The sequence below is a fragment of the Megalops cyprinoides genome, chromosome 9, assembly GCF_013368585.1.
Source record: "Megalops cyprinoides isolate fMegCyp1 chromosome 9, fMegCyp1.pri, whole genome shotgun sequence".
NCBI lineage: Eukaryota > Metazoa > Chordata > Actinopteri > Elopiformes > Megalopidae > Megalops > Megalops cyprinoides.
In genome coordinates, this window is record NC_050591.1 from 34,644,430 (window position 1) to 34,663,373 (window position 18,944).

The 18,944-nt window shown below is 39.2% G+C and overlaps 1 protein-coding gene across 2 annotated transcripts in view; it reads left to right on the forward strand.

The window, feature by feature from the left end:
• LOC118783426 (opioid-binding protein/cell adhesion molecule homolog) overlaps positions 1-18,944 on the forward strand; it is a 320,351-nt gene that overhangs the window by 171,215 nt on the left and 130,192 nt on the right. The window contains exon 2 of one of the 2 annotated variants that reach the window (XM_036537298.1): positions 3,661-3,745. In XM_036537298.1, the coding sequence (XP_036393191.1) occupies positions 3,661-3,745 (85 nt within the window). Of the gene's footprint in view, positions 1-3,033; positions 3,746-18,944 lie in introns of those variants that run through there. The other variant, XM_036537297.1, reaches the window with a different exon arrangement.

Here is an 18,944-nt window from a genome sequence, read left to right on the forward strand (position 1 = left end):
CTCTTGCAAAAACAGTCGTCCGTCATCCCTGCTCGCCCACAGGACTCCTGAAAAAAACTGCCCCTCTATGTGCTTTAGGAAGCCACTGCCTACGTGTAGGCCGATCCTCCACTGTCACTTGTGCATTTCAGCTGGGCTCTTCAGATATACCATCATTAAGTGTTTGAGAAAATATAGAATTTTTTTCTTTAATTCTTCTTCTGTACCATGCATTGTTTACAAAGGGGATAATAAGTCTGGGCAGGCTTTTAATTATTCATAATATTCAGACATGACTGGTTTTGCAGCTATTTTGTCTGCATATGTTAGTGTTTTTATCACTTCTGTCTTCCTTCTTTATCTAGTCTTTATCTAGTTTTTGGTAAGATGCACTCATCTAAAATCTCAGGTGTGAACTGGTGTTTCTCTTTTAAATAATATTAATTATAATTGTTAAGTGATGGAGCTTTTCAGTCCTCAAACACACAGCGCTAGAGTTTTCCAGTGACACATGAAATAATTATGGACTGCTCTGTGCCATTTCTTGACGATTTTTTCCAAATGAACCAATCAACAGTTAGCTCTCCTCTCAGCTGGCCAGAGTAAAGCATGGACATGCGCGGTATATTCCCCAGCACAAAAAGCAGGCGTGCAGTCAGACACATCCCAGTATCCAGACGCCAGGAGTTGCACTGCTGAGCTGCTTTAGAAAGATGAGCTGTTCTCCCTTTGTGTCTTGTTAGTAAATCACATCATCATGGGGAGCGTCAGACAGAAATGAGAGCAGGCGTGGAGCTCACACATCACACCGCTGCTGGGACCTGCTGATGCTGTCATCCCAGGAAAAAAAAAAGAAGAGAAGAGAGATCCCTCATGTGACACTGAGCTGTGAGACCCCATACCTGCCTCACCTGTGTTACCTTATGCAAACTTTAACAGCACTTTATATTTCATTGGAAAAAAAGAAAAACTTTCTTGAACACTATATAGTGTAAATTCCCGCTATTCAGCACTGGACAAGTCTGTATGTAGAATTTATATACTTGTATCTTGGGAAAAGGTAAGGCAATAGGGTAAAACAGGACTGTGTGGGATGAAATGTACTTTTCATGGCAGAAATGTTGGTGTGTTTACTGTTTGCTGTCTTGAAATGTCTGCAGCTCACACTCATAACTCGCCAAGTTCAGCAATGTGCAGAAAACATTTCCATCCTTGATAGAAAAATGCCACTCCACGCAGTGCTGGTAATCAATAGCAGGTCATAAATATGCCCCTCATAAGTAACAAAGCCTTGAAGGTTGGGAGGATGGTAGAAATTACACGGTCTGTAGATTTACATTCTTATCATGTTTACCTGCCTCCTTTCAAGGGCCTGAACCTTGAACATGTACCTGTAAATTCCTTTCCTATCCCCAGATAATTGGAATGACATCCCTTGCTGTAATTAAGAAATAAATTAGCTTTAAGCATCATTAATTCAGGTGATATTACCTTGCCTTCCCCTAGGATTAGATGACCTGAGCTTTATATTGGTTTCTTTATTTAAGGACATTGTATATGATTGGAAAAAAAACAATCTTTAGACAATTAAAGTTTTTATTACATTATTAAGTTATGTTTATCTAAATATATAGGAACTAGAAACCTTTCTCTGTTTCTTCCCTTTCGTAAAGAAAAAGTATATGGGTTAGCTAAAGTGGGCTTCACTGCATTGTATGTAAACATCATGACTGGATTACTAGGAAGTGCTGTACCTGGAAGTTCAGTCTGACATTTTTCAGATCGGTTTCATCAGCCTAACCCTACTGAGCTTAGTAGTATTCACTAAATTATACATGTGTTATAACGGTGATGATAGAAATCTTCGGTCTTTTAAAGCACTACTCATTGAGATGCTTTTCTTGAATCCCATCATCATAATGTAAGCAAATACATATACTTTGGATTATTTATTATCACAAATCAAACATAATATGCAATATTAATGTTACCACTTTGATCTTGATCTTGAGCTGGTGAGTAACAATACAATATTTCAAACAGTAGGGCCCTGGGTAGTCAACTGTAATAGCACAAATAAAAAAGCTCTGTTTTAACATTTCTTTCTATAGTTAAAGGCTAAGGCGTACTTCATAATGTGGTAACACCCCGTGAATATTCAAGCTGTGATTATATTTAGTAAACTCACAATATGTCACAAAGAATTCATTGTGCACATTCTAAGTACATTCCTAGCTTTTTTCAGTAAATAGTTTGCTGCTCAAAATTAATAGTTAATAACTGTTCGGTGTTCAGTTGGTCCAGCAACTTCACTAACTTAACTTTGAACTACTTTGTATGCTGTTTTTTTTTTTTTCTTTTTCCTCTATTTGAATTTCAGTTCCCTTACATGTTCCCTTACAATATAAATGCCTGTAGACAGTTTGTCTGGAGCTGAGGAGATTTTGAAAGCTCCTACTATACTGTTTGAATGCACCTGGCAAACCTCTGCAGACATCTCTTTAGAATATGAGTCTCGGATTATGTCTGAAAATAATTATTTTGGACCTATGTAACAGTGACCCTCGTGGGCCGTGAATTTTTAAACTGATATGGATGTATTCAAACATCCTAACAATACAATATCATTTCCAAGGGGAGTGTCAGCCAAAGTTTACAAAGGAAGAAAAACGATAAACAATGCATATCGTGCTGCTGTATTATGACATGTATTGCGTGGATATGAGGTTATCACGTGTATTATTTCACACAGACACTCACACACACACACATTATTTATATATATATATATATATATATATATATATATATATATATATATAATATTTCACGCGCTGTGTTGTGTTGTAGCTGTTATGCTATCGTTAAACGGCAAACACCCGCACAAGCACACACACGATAGCCTGTATATTGTGCGTGCCTGTTACTGCTGGGTGATGTTTGGAGCGGGAGGAACAGCTGGGGGGCTGAGGATGCGGAGAGCAGCGGGTCTGTCTCAAAACCTGCGCGATCCAGTGCCGTGCTGCATACTGCCACTCTGCGCACGCAGGAAAAGCATTCACATATAACAGCGCTTGCTTTTTTTACTCGCTCTGGTTTCACCAGCTGATAAAGAAATCGTTCGGAACTATTCATTAAACACAAGAAAAGTGGCGTCGCTGCCATTACCATATGTTTCTCCGATTTTATGTGACGACACGGGTCTTTAACTGGAAAGTACGCATGTGAAGACTTGCGTGCATCTGCGAGCTATTCCTAGGGTTATTACAAATAACATTTGCAGATCAGAGGAGACAACCCGCTTCGTCCTGCCGAAAGCGCTGTCCTGCGTTTTTCATCGTGTTGTTTTATTTTAGCATATGGACGTATTTACTGAAAAATAAGATTAAACGGGGGCTCATAATTTCTACTGGAATTTACCATTTTTGACAGGCGACATATTTTAATGCAATTTGTTTGACGCAACAACTATAGGAGGAACACCACCGTCAACTGAACAACTTCTCGAGTTATTTTTTTAAAGCACGTTAACTTTCTCTCACCCGGGAAAAAAGGAGTATTTTAACTGAGTTTTCGTGGAAGTGGCATAGCGACTGAAGATGGGGGTTTGTGGTCATTTCGCGGTGTCGTGGAAATGCCTCGTAGCGATGGCCCTAAGACTGCTGTTTCTTATACCTGCAGGAGTGCCCGCTCGGAGTGGAGAATCGTCTTTTTCAAAACCCATGGACAACGTCACCGTCAGACAAGGGGAGAGCGCTGTCTTGAAGTAGGTTGCCTTAAATTCAGTCTGTGTGCCATTACTCTCTGTTGTGTTGCGTTTTGCCCGCCAGCTAAACATGTTAGACAGCTTTTTAATATCAGTTTAGTTATAGACATTCATAAAACGTGGGTGGGATGAAATTTTTAAAAAGAAATATTCAGTTTTATGTACAAGAAGTAGATGACTTTATCATGACTTTATTATGACACTTTGGAGTTTTAGTCTATGTCCTTACTGCATCGAAGAAAGTGGAGAAACAGTGTACATGTCTTGCTCGTGTTCTTTTAATTCGGTAGAAATGCTTACTGCGTGATTCGTGGAGACGGAAATCCCATATGAAACTGCTCACGTTCATTGCAAACTAAATCTTTACGTTGTTAATGCCGTAGCTATGCTGCTTAAAACGCAGTTCAGTATGAGGTGGGGGTCCGTGGCATGGTTTGGTATGAAATGTAAAAATGAGACTCGTATGTTTATCGCATGCTTTGTGTTCTGTTCAGAGTGGCAATCTCTGTATGATGTAAACGTGTCGGCTGGCATAATCCATGGAATGGTGATTGCACTGTTAGATTGGTGAAATAATGCATGCACCATAGGCTCGTATTTACAGGTTCCTCCTGGAAACAGCTGTCTGGCGCTGTCCTCAGACACGCGCGCACGCACACACGCGTTCCGGCGCACTCACACGGACGATGGCAGACTTTTGAGAAGTGTGCGTTTTGGACAAACTGTTTGTTCAGTCTTTGGGGAGCTGTGGGAAAGTAGATGGTATGTCGCACCACAGTCTTGTTTTGCCAAACACCAAGCACAGCAGGATCATTTTTGGAGGAAAAAAGGGGGGCTTGTGGTCACCTCGTCTTGACAGTTGTTGGTCAGCGACACTGTTGGGGGGGAACGTGGTTATGTATCGTAACATCGTCGCAGGAAACGGCTGTCTGCCCAGTTGTTTTGTCTATGTGCGATATCGTTCCAATCATTCTGTTTTAAATTTCCTTTTTGAAAACATCTTCCCTACCTCATTTACCTAAGTGTCTTCCTCAGAATTTAAAACGCACCTTGTTCCCAGCTCCTCATTTTTGAAGATAACAGCATGAAATGCCCTTGCATAAGTCCACAAATTGACTCTGCGTGTAGCGGATGAGCATGTGGAGGGAACCAGCAGAGGGCTTTTTACACTCATCAGAAAGGAAGCATGAACTTAATGCAAATGATAATTATATTCATTACCAGGAGAGGATTCTTTTTTTATTATCACCAGAATACAAGCAGCGAAGATGCCGAGCTTAATGAGTACAAAGCATTGGGAATTATTTAATGTTATATTAAGAAGATATTCTTGACTGCTTGACTGGTTTTAGAAGGCTTTTCTGTGTAAACCGACACTGTTCCATTACTGTGAAACACTGACTGCACTGAAGACCACCATATTTGTGATAAATGGTACTAATACTTCCAGTTATTACCTCCAGCCAGACTTTTTGCCTTGTGATGAAGTGGACCTGACAACGTGTAATATTATTGTTAGCAGTGATGCTCGTAGCCTTTCAAAGCAAGCTGTTGAATTACAAGGTATGCTTGGTTTTAAGGAGGCCTGCAAATTGTTTAACTGTGAGGATGAGCTGTGTTAAGCAAAAAGTCTCGGTGACTGGTTTATAACCAGATAGGATTAGATGTCTAGATATATGTAGTATTAAGCTGCAGCGAGCTAGGCGTCCAGCCTAGCTAGTATTGGAACTGATGGTAACCCTTTAGCACCAGCATTATGATTGAGATAATACCAGTAATAATAATTGATATGTTATTACATCATCTTTCATCTGAGCAAGCTGTGATGAGTAGGATTCTGAACTATGAATTTATCATGGATTTGTGAATAATCATGATTATGAGTAATGGAAATGCTAATTATGCTCACACGATTAGTGAGTTTGCTTTAAAAAAGAGAACTATCAAATGCATCAGCTGAACTAAGACTATCTTCATGCATGCCTTTCTCAATATATAGCTAATATAACAGACTAGTAACAAATTAACCAAATATTTCTGTCAACTGCTCTCTGCACAGTATGGGCCAAAAGCACTTTTCCTCTCATTGTTAATGTTTGACTTGTGTAAGTGAAAGCAAAGTGGAGCTCAAGACATGCTGTGAATTTATCTTGTTCCAGCCAAGTCCCACTGCTCTGTGAAAGGGACAGACTGCTGTGATTGTTCATGCAACAATACCGAATAGCCACTATGACTAAATTAACCAAACACTTTTTACAGTCGCAGCCCCTGAGGTCATATCAACTTGAGTCATGTTTTGCATTTTCAGCCAGGAAATGACAGTAAATCGAAACTTTTGGGCTGGATATTGAGGCTTAAACCAATTAGCAGTGTCTCGATATGTGGCCTGTGTTTGGCGAGTGGTGTCCGTCCAAATTTTGATCAAACATCTTGTTCAAATGCATTGCGGTGGGACTTTTTGTAATAAGGAGGCATTTACAATGACCTAACAATCCATCCCCACTGGCAGTGGGGTTTTTAAAGGAAAATACTTTCTCCCAGAGAGAGTATGTTTGTCCATTCAAAATATTTTAATCATTCATGGGCAGGTTAACGAGTTGTGGTTGAATAACTATATATAAAATGTATGCTGTTTTCCTGCTGTGTCATAAATAGCGGTCGAGGTATGTCATATTTCTTATCAAACCCATGGGAGGCTGCAACATTTTGAGGGATGTTTTCCACTTTGACATCAGCATCCTGAAACATTACAGCTCTTACCTGTCCATGCTTGTAGGGATTATGCTGGAAGGGAGATGAATTACCGAGCCTCTGACAGCATGGCTAGTATAACTAGTCCTCTGGAGAGTGGTGAAGTTATGTGGTTGACAGTCTAGTGCTGTGCACAGTCCCTGCCTTCCGCTGTTGGCCATGATGTGTCAAGAGTGCATGCAGGTGTCAAACTGTCAAATGCTCCACTTAAACTTGAAAATCATCTTTTTCATTAGTGACTGTCTGTCAGTGTAATGCTCTTTGGGATGCCTTTGAGAAAGAATTCATTTTTAATATATAGACTGACAACTGGCCAATGATGGCATATAGTCCCCATCCCCCATTCTCTGTATATTTAAGTATTTAAATTTGATAATTACATGGTCATGATAGACATTTTCTTTTGTCTAGTTTTCTCAGTCCTTATAGAGAGAAATTTTGTTGCAATTCACAGGAGTGGTTGAATAGTTTGTTAATATGGTATGCAACCTAGCCAAATTGTCCATGTGACCTCCTTTGGTTCACATTTGGTCAGGTTCTGGTCAAAACAATGACACTCCAAACAGCATGATCGCATTATGTTCCATAAACGGTCCATTGTTCAGATGACACACATATACACATATATTTAGCAACATCTTAAACTAATCTGCTTGCTACCCGTAAAAGACATCCTTTGGATTTGTTAAAATGGAAAGGTTTTTTTTTGCCCAGGTCAAATGGTGATAAAATACTTGTCATTGGATAGCTCCCAGAGGTGAAGGGCAAATTGCTATGACCTGGGGGGGGGGGGGGGGGGCAATAGATTTGGCATGATCGGAATGTTGGCTTATGCCTGAACCAGTTGTGCACTCAGACTGACAGCTGTGTGTTGGTCCTGAGGTCATATGTGGACAGTCCATGTCCGTACCTGTCAAATAAACCCTCTAAAACCTGACCTGAGTTTGATGCTCTGCTGTTCTTATTGCTTATCCCTTACTTTACCCTGAAAGTTTGTCAATTACCTGTCCATCTTGTGTGCCAGGGTGCTGCATACATGCCAGCAATCACTGCTTCTGTTTTATAGATGGTAGCATCACCTCTGTTGGATGAGATGTCTCACCACAAATAAAGCAATAGTTCACTCACTCTCAACTTCCATTTCAATGTAAAATGTGTTTGTGAGTGTGTGTGTGTGTGTGTGTGTGTGTGTGTTTGTGTTCAGAATTTAAGTGTCTGTGTTTGTCCTTGAGCAAATATTTGACATCACAGAGTGGGGCTGTGACGGAGCGCCGTCACTACGGTTGAGTATGTGCTCTGACTGCCATACCAACGAGCCTGGCTCTTTGGTGTCGCGGTCAAAGTCGCATGTTTGGTACCCTGTAGACCCAGGTTCAAGGCTGGGCGGGGTGACTGCTCTCACCCTTTGCTACAGGGGCATATATATTTTTCTTTCACTGGCAGTTTTGCCAAATAAAGAGACACGTTTTGCCATTTGCCTCATTATACAGTGAATTTACACAGAAGTTACCAGTATCTATCTTTTCAACGTAAAAGTTGGAAAGGACATTAATTGATTTGAGGACATCTCATCTGGCCTTCTACACACTGTCCCACCATATCAAGGAATGTGATATATCCCATACATAAAATAAACATTTTCATGTTATAATGTGATTGATAAAAATAACATAGCACAACAAAAAACATTTTAATTTACTAGTAAATAAATTTAATTCTTAATTCAGATTTGTTTAAAAGGTAACATGCCAGTAATAAAATACAAAAGTTTAGCCAAATGCTTAGTTTGCACCAGCTCTTGTAAAACCATCTGAAAGAATGCAGGTCAATATTTGGGTTTTTATTTTATTTGAGTGTAGTTTTATTAAGGGTAGAATATAAAATAAATAGTGAAACAAATATTTCATATTCTGCTTTTAATAAAAGGGATGAATAAGATGTACCACAAAGGGTATTTCCAGTTCATTTCTGTGAACTAGAAAACCAGCAGGCACAAATAGTCAGTTAAAGTAAATTAGAGTAAATCTCCCACTGACACTGTAATGTACTTTCACACACTAAGTTGCACTGTAACTGCATTGAAAGCATGCTGAGATCCAGAGTGGAGTCAGGGGCTCTGGGTTAATTCAAGACAAAACTCAATAAAAGTACAGATACTCAAGTTAGCTGAGAAGCAGTAAGCACAAATTAGTGAAGTGGCATGTTCTTGTCTTTAAAGATCCGCTTTAGAATATGATTATAGAGAGTTTGATCAGATCGGTATGTCTGTGTCCTCATGTGGCCAGGAGAGACTTGCAGTGCCACCACAGACAGACCAGCATTTGGAACGCTTTTTAGCTACTGTAGTTCCTCCTTTGTCTCTAGTGAAATCATCTGAGACATATACTATTGCTGAGCTCCACAGCCCAAGTGAAGGGGCAGATGTCTTATATACATTCTCATGAGAAGGCCGTGGTCTCATCCATGCTAGCACGATTAAAATGAGGCCACACAGTACGGTAGCAGTATTAACCCAAGCCAGATGGAGCAGTCGGTGCTTAAGAAGCCTGGGTTGCAGAGATATGCATTATTCATTTCCTCCAGCACTTCCTTTACACAGAGGTTTGGCAAAGTGCAGCTGTTTACACTTGTTTGCGTCAAACTGTTAGATTCCCGTTGACACACATGGCAACCTGACAAAAAAGCACTTTTTCAACCCCTGACATTATATAACCTGACAGCAATTCAGGTCCACTTTGATCAGGCAGTGCATGGTATACAGCAGACAGATGCTAATTGAGAACTAAATGCATTCTCCATGTTTGCTATGTAATATAGATGCACTGAAGATGTTTTTTAAACCCCAGGAACCCTTTTAAATTCATTTTTTTTTAAATGTTATAATTTTTTATTTTAATAAATATTTAAATTAATTTCACTTTGAAGTAAATAATATCCAAAGTTGTTGAACAACGATTTCTATAACACTTGCAAACATGTCAAAATGGGATGTTTTGCCCACAATGCAAAGTGCCATGGGTTTACAGTTGTTTAAATGTTACGCAAACAATGCACATCTTCATTTTCTCAAGTGTATTGGTGTAATAATAAAGTGAAGGTTTCTGTGCAAACTAAGTACGAGTGCCTTCATAATCATGCACTCTTCAAAGCTTGCACCCATCTAGACTTAAATATGAGTTCAAAAAGCAAAAATCAAATATCTTCGATATAGCCTGGGGTGCTGAAGTGTCGTATATCTCTAACTTTGGTCAACAGCATAATTAAGCTTGGTTTGGTGGTGCAGCAAATGAGACATTACAAAAGAGAATGATTACCTGTCATTCCACTGGTAAAAAGAGAGTATCAAAGTGTATAGTTAAGCAGCATTATCTAACATTAAAGCGTACAAAACTTAATAATATATTTTGTTAGAAATACTCATCTTGGGGGATGCAGTAGTTTTCTTTGTTCAGTGTACAGAGACAAAATGCTTCTAAATAATCCTCGTCCAGCTCATTATTTCAGTGCAGGGACTACAACTCTGGAAACTTTTATTGTATGAGCTGACCTAATTTAATATACGTGCCAGGGGAGTTTAGATTTATTTATCTTAGTGCATGAAGCATGAGATACATTTAGCATAAATGCCTCACTGCAAAAAGCTTTGATAATAAGGCTTTTTTATGTTCTTATAATCCCTGAGTTCAATTGCCCCTTCAGACACTGGTATTCCTAAAAAGTGTCCTCTGCAGAGGAAAGACCAATCTGTGTAATCTCACGGAATGGTGTCTGAAAGGTTCTGTGCTCTGGAAGGAGTCTCGGGATTTAGAGTTTCACCACAGCGCTGCTTATCAGAATCATTTCCACACTCTCGAGATATTTACATCGAAATTATGCAGTCAGTTTTGGAGTTTAAAGTAGTTTGTAAGAACCTAAGGTCATAAGAGAAGCTAAAGAAAACCGATTCAGATCTGACAGCAATGCAGTTTGGCCTCATTTTTGAATATTTGCTTCAACTGAGTGTTATGCTGTTTTGTTTTTTGTTTACTTCATACAGAATATCACGAATTACTTGAAGCCAAGGAAAAGTTGTCATTTTAAATCTTAACAAAATGGGTTAAAAGTGCAGCTACAGTTTCTCCCACACCAGTTATTTAACGTCATCCAGTTTATCGGTGGAATACATGTACAAAGCCTTGAAGCCCAAATCATGGCGTGAAATTTTGTTAGTGGCCATTCCCAGCATAGCGCCTCACTGAAACAAAACATCAGTTAAAAGTTCAATATTTTACAAAAAAGCAAAAGCATATTGAAATACTGATTACAAATAGTAAATAATGCAACAAACTTAGAATTCCACCGAGTGTAAATGAATTACGCATTTATATATAAAATCTTGATTTTTTTTTTTCTTACCCATTGGCCTGCAACAGTATCTGCAGATGACTCTTTGGTTGCGTTGGTTGGAGCAGGATGGTTAAATTGTAAGGAAGAGATTCATCAACCCTCCATCCCCCGGTTTAAAGGAAAGCCCCCCTCCATGTAGGTTTAGGGGAATAGGGGAACATGAGCATCATTAAACATTGTGGTCATGCTGCAAACCCTAATCTCTGCATGCTGAAAACACTAGAAAAACACTGTTACAAGCAGCAGAAGAATCTGATGCATCAGGTTTCTCCGCTCTGTGCTGTGCAGCACCTCCAAGCAGTGACAGAGGAGAATGGAGATGGACCTCAGGCTGCAAAGCCATCACCGGGAGTGACCTCACGCGTTGTCGTGTACCAAACCCAATGACACTGCCCAAAAACGTGAGCTGCCCACACTGTCCGGTGATGCCCGGCAATACCGACCCTTAATAATAATAATAATAATAATAATAATAATAATAACAATAGTAATAATACATTTAAAACACGGGATGGCTGTTTGCTTTTAGCTTTCACAGAACTGTTTCCCTCACCTTATACTGTATAGCCGCAGTATTATTGCAGGGCAGTACGTATGACTAATGAACATTCACTCTTCTGAAACCTCTTTCAAAAGGCAGAAGGTAGATTTGTGTCATTGATATTTGGTGCGCTTTCAAAATCCTCCCAGTTGTCTCGGCTCTGATTGAATCAGTGCCTCGGAACATGTTATTATCTGCTTTTGGTATTCCTTTGAATATCATTTCTTGCTGTAACCATTTCAGTGACAGCCGTCTCTTGTTCTTCATTGCGTGAATATCCACTCCCACCACTAGCTTGTTTTCTCACTGTTCTGAAAACAAAATGTCTCAATATAGTAATTAAAGTGCAAAAAACTCTTAAAAGTTGACGCAATCTGTGCTGCCGTGATGCTGTAAAGCAAAGCATTGCATCATCTACATGCATAGGGCCCGCACAGAGAACACTACTTCACACATTGTTTTAAGTCAGGTCATAGAAACATCAAGTAAACGCTCAACTGTACAGCTGAGAGACCACTGTGATACATACAGTACAGATACATACAGTACAGAACTGGTATCTCAAAGATGTATTCAGGGGCTAGACCATGTAATCCCTTAAACATAATCAATACAATCAATTCTGAAACCAACCAGTAGCCGGTACAAGGAGGGCATGGTAAATCTGGCTGCAGAATTCTGTACCGGCTGCAGGAAGGAGGAATGGTCATTTAAACTCACAGCATCTCTGTAGTCCAGTCATGAGGACCTAAATGCATGGATGACTTTATCAGTGTCTTTAAATGTCAGAATAAAGATCTAATTGTAGATATACTTCTTAACTGAAAAAGGCCTTGGATCCATTCTTAATGTAGTTTTCAACTTGTCTGTATGGAAGATAACATCAAGGTTTCCTGCTCCGGATTTTACACTATGACTTAAGAGATTCAAGTTAAAGTGAAGTAGATCTCCCTCTTGCACAGGACACAGGAAAATAATCATTGTTTTTATGAAACATTATTAGATAAATCATTAGATTAGATAATTAGGAGAAAAATCAACAGAGTTGGCAATGTATTCAAGATTGTTAATTATAAATTATAACAGCTCAGTGGTCAATGTTAACTCAAACCAAGTTTTTTTTTTTTTTTTTTTTCCATTGTACCTGAAATAAAATAACACAGGTGCAATCAAGTACAAAGGATTTCAATTCTAAGAGGTGACCCTTATGCTCAGATAAATGCAGTTCACCTGGAAGACCATTGAACACAGGTTCAGGATGGTTATGAAGTTAATGCTGTTCTCTGCTTCCACTTACAAATCAGGCACTTCTGATTGTCTTGAATCCTTGCTCTTGAGGACCAGTGGGAAACAGCTTGAAACGCTCTGGCTCTCTGAGTAACAGAATGTGTAATGTGGACCAGTGTGACGACTGCCTGATCAGGTGTTCCATGTTTATTTTAAAACAGTTTCAGCATGAAGTCAAAGCCGACTCCGGGAACCCCGTGAACAGCCATGCACAATGCATTTCCACTTTCTCTCTAGTCCTCAGCTGCCTGCTTTGTTTCCAATTTGTTTTGTCTGACTACCTGTCACTCAGAAAGCCCACACAAATGAATGCCCGGCTCTGTCATTGTCAATTTGGCCTTCAATTCAGATGCTGAATGGTGAGAGGTATTCAGTATATCAGAATGTACTCCAACATTCATGTGTTACAAATACGAAATGTGTCCATTCAGTAGCTGGAGAATAATTATCATGTACAATTCCTGAACTAGCAGGAGGTAAATGCTGTAATGTATGGTATTAATGAAACATAACTGTCAAGAATATATTTAAAGGAGTCATTATGGTTTTTTGTTGTTGGTAGTGGTAGTGGTATTCGGGATAATTGTAGGACCGTGTCTAATTGTGATCAAAGTACGTGGGCTGAAAGCCAGACTTAATCTTTGGTGAGGAAATGTCATTTGTGGATGAAACATGAATGCTTGGTTGAACCTCCTCAGTCAGCACCGAAGCTAAAATAACATCCTAAGCTGACTGCTTCTGATGTTGCCTCTATTGCCCTTTCTGGCTCTGTTTGAGGCAGCTGGAAAAGTATGAACAAATACAGGGTGTGTAATTATGCTATTAAGAACAATTTGCGTCGCAGTAAATTTACCACGCAAGAGGGTTTCTCTTCTGCAAAGATGATGACGGCCATTCCCATTTGGAAGAGAGGATTCAGGAAGAGGACCATTTCACAGCACTCAGCATGTTAGCTTCATCAAAGCAACAACAATTCGGAGCACAACATCCATTGTGATTGACAGAAGTCAAAGACTACTTTGCAGAATTGGTTGATTTTTTTATTCAAATGGAATTTATCCATTTAGGTATATATGTAGGATGTTATACTATTGTTTGTTTCCATACTTCTTTTTTTTTTTTGGAGTGAAGTGTTCTGTTCTGTGAATTCCTTCTCATTCTGTCTATTTAGAATCACTCTAACTAGATACACTTTTAACTTAGAGTAGACAAGTGCAATATGAAACAGTCCTGCAATCCGGTGCATGCCTTGAATCAGCGGTAATTGGCATGCCAGAACTGTGCTGCTTAGACAGGCCGACTCCAATCTACACTGGGACTTGTATACTTTAAATTCTGACATCACAGGTTCTCACTGCCTTTCGACACTGAAAACCCCTTTTTTGGAGAACACAGAGAAAGAGAGGCGATTCCAGTCTTTATTTTCAGAAGTAAGTAGAGAGCCAAAGGGGAATTGGAGAAACACCTGTCAGTTCTAAAGTGGAAAGAACGATGCCTGAGAACACATGTGGAAACCTGAGTTTTTCCAGCGGAGCCTGGCAGCAGAACAGGAACCACTCACCAGGACAGGAAATAAGGGTGGTATTTGCAGTTTTTTTGGCGAATACAGTTCTGTTTGGCTTTGAGAGTGGAGGGTGCTTGTATGCCCATGGTATGCCCAGCTTAACCACGGCCAAAATGTGAGTTAATCGGACATGCTTAGACGGGTCTTTAAGCAACACTTCCAGTTGTTTATGCTTGGCTCCTAGTTTCACGCCAAATCCTCCACAATTTGGAAATTAGATGTTTCAAGCCATCCGTCAACAAAGAGGATGGCTCCCATTACAAAACAAATCATCTGTAATTCTTAAACCTGCTCTGGTGTTCTGGGACCTTGCCTTGGAGAGTCTCTTAATGTAATATACCACTCTGCTTGTTATGAAAAGAATACTGCTGGAGTTAAGTACTGTATACAGGCTTTTCCAGGATTAACGCTTTTGAAAAATATTACAACTGGCGCTGGGTGCATATATTTATGGGATCAGTCTATAGAATTGAATTGGAGGCCTAATTCACACTCTCAAATTCGATCTTTGCAATGGCCACAGTGAGTTTGCCCACCCTAAGTGGGATTTTAGACAGATGAATTGTAAGCACCATTTTAGAGTATAGGATTTCTTCGTATCAAATCATGATATAGATATTTTACTCTTCACAAAAGAAAAACCCAGCAAAATATTTCAGCTAATAGTATTGAGGTTGGGCAGACTGAGGTTGTACACTCAGTGCTCCAGGCAAACTTTGTGCAATTCATATGGGAACATGTTACATTATTTTTGCAAGATTATGGTTACATACTGTACTGTCTTGAAGCCAGAAATGTAGATAGAGACACATTAAATTTAACTACAGAAAATGAAACTTTTCAATGAATATCAATCAGTTGGAGGGCATTTAGGGAAGTTAAAGGATGTTTTTGGGATGGGTAGTAGTTAACTGCTGATTGAACTCTTTGTCAAAATGCCAAGTTTACCAGGTATCAATTGTGCCTGGGTGGTAAGACCATAGATAAATAAATAAATAAATAAATAAAAAAAAAAAGAAAAGGGAGGACAAAAATCCACAAAAGTCCACATAACATACAGAGCAAGTCCACAATGCTAGTTTTCTAGCTAACACCTGTTGCACTAGTAATGTATTGACTGTGAAGAGGACTATCCGTTCACATGATCATTTATCTTGCTGTCTTGTTTATGTGTGTGTGTGAAATTGTGGCTGACATGTCTGACTACTAGCTATGCAAAGCATGCTATTTCAGTAATGGGTACAGACCTGCTGCACTCACAGATCTGACCAGACATTGTGTAGTTTTGTTGAAATTAAAGCAAAAAAATTTGGTCATCCGGCTATTGCTGTTGCACAGGTTCTATAATGACCTGGCAACACATTAAGCACATGAATACACACAAGACTTAATTAATTAAGTCTTAATTAATTTTACCACTTTAATTTGCTCACTGCTAGTTCGTTATCCGGCTTCCCACTTTTAAATCCCATGTTTTAACATTCAAAACAAGGTTTGGAGAATGAGAAACGCACAACCCCGCCAACATTTTATAAAATAATCTTGTTTCTCCACTGATCCTATTAATGGAGTTTCACTCTCCAGATATAAATATATATTTATATTTATCAAGTGATTTATGGGAATTTTTTTTTCAAACTGCTGACAAACTCAAGAGTCAACCCAGCGTGTAATGTGTAAAAAATCGAACTTGTAATTAGGCCTTTCAAGTCCTCAGCAACTGAGGAGGCAGGAGTAGGAGGAAGCGCGTCTAAGACTGAAGGGTGAGGAGGAGGTAACAGAAGGAGGGAGTATGTGTGCAACATTTACAAACAGGGTCAAAAGGACCTAAGATCAAAGCCCTAAAGCTGCAAATTAGGCAGGCTGTGCAGCTAAGCCTTTTCTGGCTGAGGCAGCACCTCTTTGCCTGAAAAGGTCCAGAGGAGCACTGCTGTATTTCACCAGCAGAAGTGAGTATGGTTCTGTTCAAGTTTTAATAAAAAAAAAAATGCTAACTCATATTCAATGGGATATTTATTCTGAGACATTTTAATGTTTTTAATGTATTTGCAAGCCTGACTTTATGACAGGCACTCCGTATGCAAGCAGTGTTACTTTGCGTCTTTCCCACGAGTAACTACGTTAAGCTGAAACTGTTTGCTCGCGGTGTCATGAATTTATCGTACCCGACCGTCCTCCTTTACAATATGAAATTATATGAGGCGGTTTTTGTGTTGATGGGCCACAGTGCTTCAGTCTAAAACCTCTGTTGCAAACACTGCAATTTTCAGTCTGTGCTATGCAGGTTCCCATCCCAGCAGCTGGAGTACCTTAGGCACACATAAATACTGACTGAACCAGAATTTCAGAATTTCCTTTTCTGGTGCAGTGTTTGTGTCTAACCAGCAGTTTAGTCCTGGCTGAGGATGTCAGCCAACAATGTTGAGGTGAACAAGGTCTCTGCTTCAGTCAGCAAAATAATAATAATATTAAAAATAATAATAATAATAATAATAATAATAATAATAGAAACTATTATTAAATTATATGTACTTTAAAGGGTAATACAATGTAATAATAATTAATTATACATTTTATTTTACATTTTATTTTATTTCGGGATGTATTAAGATAAATCTCAATGGTGACACACCAAACCCAGAGATGAGCAGGGGAATCCAGAGAAAAACACAAACATCCTTGTAAGCACACACACTCAAATATACTGCATACACAAATATACATTCATGTGGAGCATATCATCTATTCTTAAGAGCCACACTAATCAGATTTCCCTCAGTAGCTCTTAACATTTTACTGTCATTCTCAGAATGTCTGATTTCATGGATGATTGAGATGCAGATCGACTTCTTCAAGAAAAAATAAAACAAAGAAAGGGAAAATCTGCCGGAAACTTAACTTAACTAGCTGGCGGCATTTTACAAACTTGTTTTAGCACCCGCCCATCTGTTAAGAGTATATTTATATCTCTCTGATGTCATGTTTTACTGGTTTAGGCCTCCTGAGGACAATACCTCCTAATTGACAGTAGCTTCTGTCCCAGTTTACAAGAAAATAGTTTTATATATCTCCCCCAAAACAGCTTTGACATAAAAGTTAACCTATTTATCTTTGTAAGTCTCCCTGGAAAAGAGCATCTGCCAACTAACTAAATGCAAATCATTTAGTGGTTTCAAAAAATGTCACAGTCCTATTCTAAACCAAATCAGAACACACCTATGTACCCTGTGAAGGCATGTTTGTGTCACTACCGTTTATCTGTGTTTGAGGACATAAGGGGCTTTTTTTGTGCGACATTCACAGAAACATTTAGTGAACAGAACAGTTGTTAAATGCCACACAAACATGGAGAGAAAGCAAACAATGGCAGAGTAAAAAAGCGGAGGTAGAAGCAGTGCTTTATATGTTATGCATGGCACTGTGTCTTCCTTTGCCATGTATACAGGAGTATAATTCATCCCATATTAATAATTAAACCACAAAGCCCTTTTTGTTTTCGTTATAAGAGTCATTCAGGGTTACGACTCTCTTCACTGTTGGCCATGAGGCTTTTTAATGTAAGCCTTGTATGCAACTTCTTTTCAGCTTGTAGCTGTAGTACTGAATATAGATTGTATTAGTAGTAGTATCGATGTAGGGTACGGAGGGTAGGGTAGGGAACACCTATGACATAGTTTCATTGGCTATATCCAGGTGGAACCTACCTTGTTGACTGTGAGCCATTCAAGATGGTGGTTTTAATTTTTGTTACATTTCTGCTGATTCCAAAACCAGGCCGTACTACTTACAGTACAGTCTTACAGTACAGTTGTCAGTGCGAGAGCTAGCATGTATACAAATGAAAGTGTGGACATTGAAGAGAAAAAAAAAATGCAAATGCTTGTGTGTGTGTGCTGCTGACAGGTGCTGAAGATATGGCAGCGGCCTCCTTTTCCCAAAGCAAGCTAGCACTTTTTTCTTTCTTTTTGTCATGCCTCTCACAAAAATGTAACAAAGCAGAAAGCCCAAAGCTATTTTTGCTGCGATGTTGAATAGCATGTGTGAATAGAAACACTCAGATTTGCCATTCCACAGTTTTACAATGAGAATGTATGATTTCACGTGACCTGATTCTGTACCATACCACAACATAGCCCGAGAGAGACCAGACTCTGTTGGAGCCAAAGTATACCTTGTATATACATGACCCCCCCCCCCCCCCCCCCCCCCCCCCCCCCTTAAAAAAAGAGGAAAAAGAAAACAAAAATTTGACATCAAAGTACAGCTGAACCTGGGCAAGTTGAAGTGCCCTAAATCTGGGATACGATCGTCCCATTGATTGTACACATTTTAAACGAGTACATTGGATATTGTTTGGAACAGATATAGATTCTTCAGCTGATGCTGTAGGAAACAAGTGCAGTGGCAGCAATGACAGCCATTTCACCACTTTATTCATTCTGCGCACAAAACTCAGAGAAGAGCCGGCTGCCCCTCCCAGTATAATTGAAGATTGCACTGCACATTGAACTGGCAGGGGGCATGCATATTTATGTGTTGCCACAGTAAATTATTTCTGCAAAATTTATTGATGGAAGACATAGAATGTAAGGGCATCTGTCCAATTCCATTAAAGTGTGAGATTAATATTTTTTATCTCATTAATTTGGATGAAAATAGAAATGGAAATG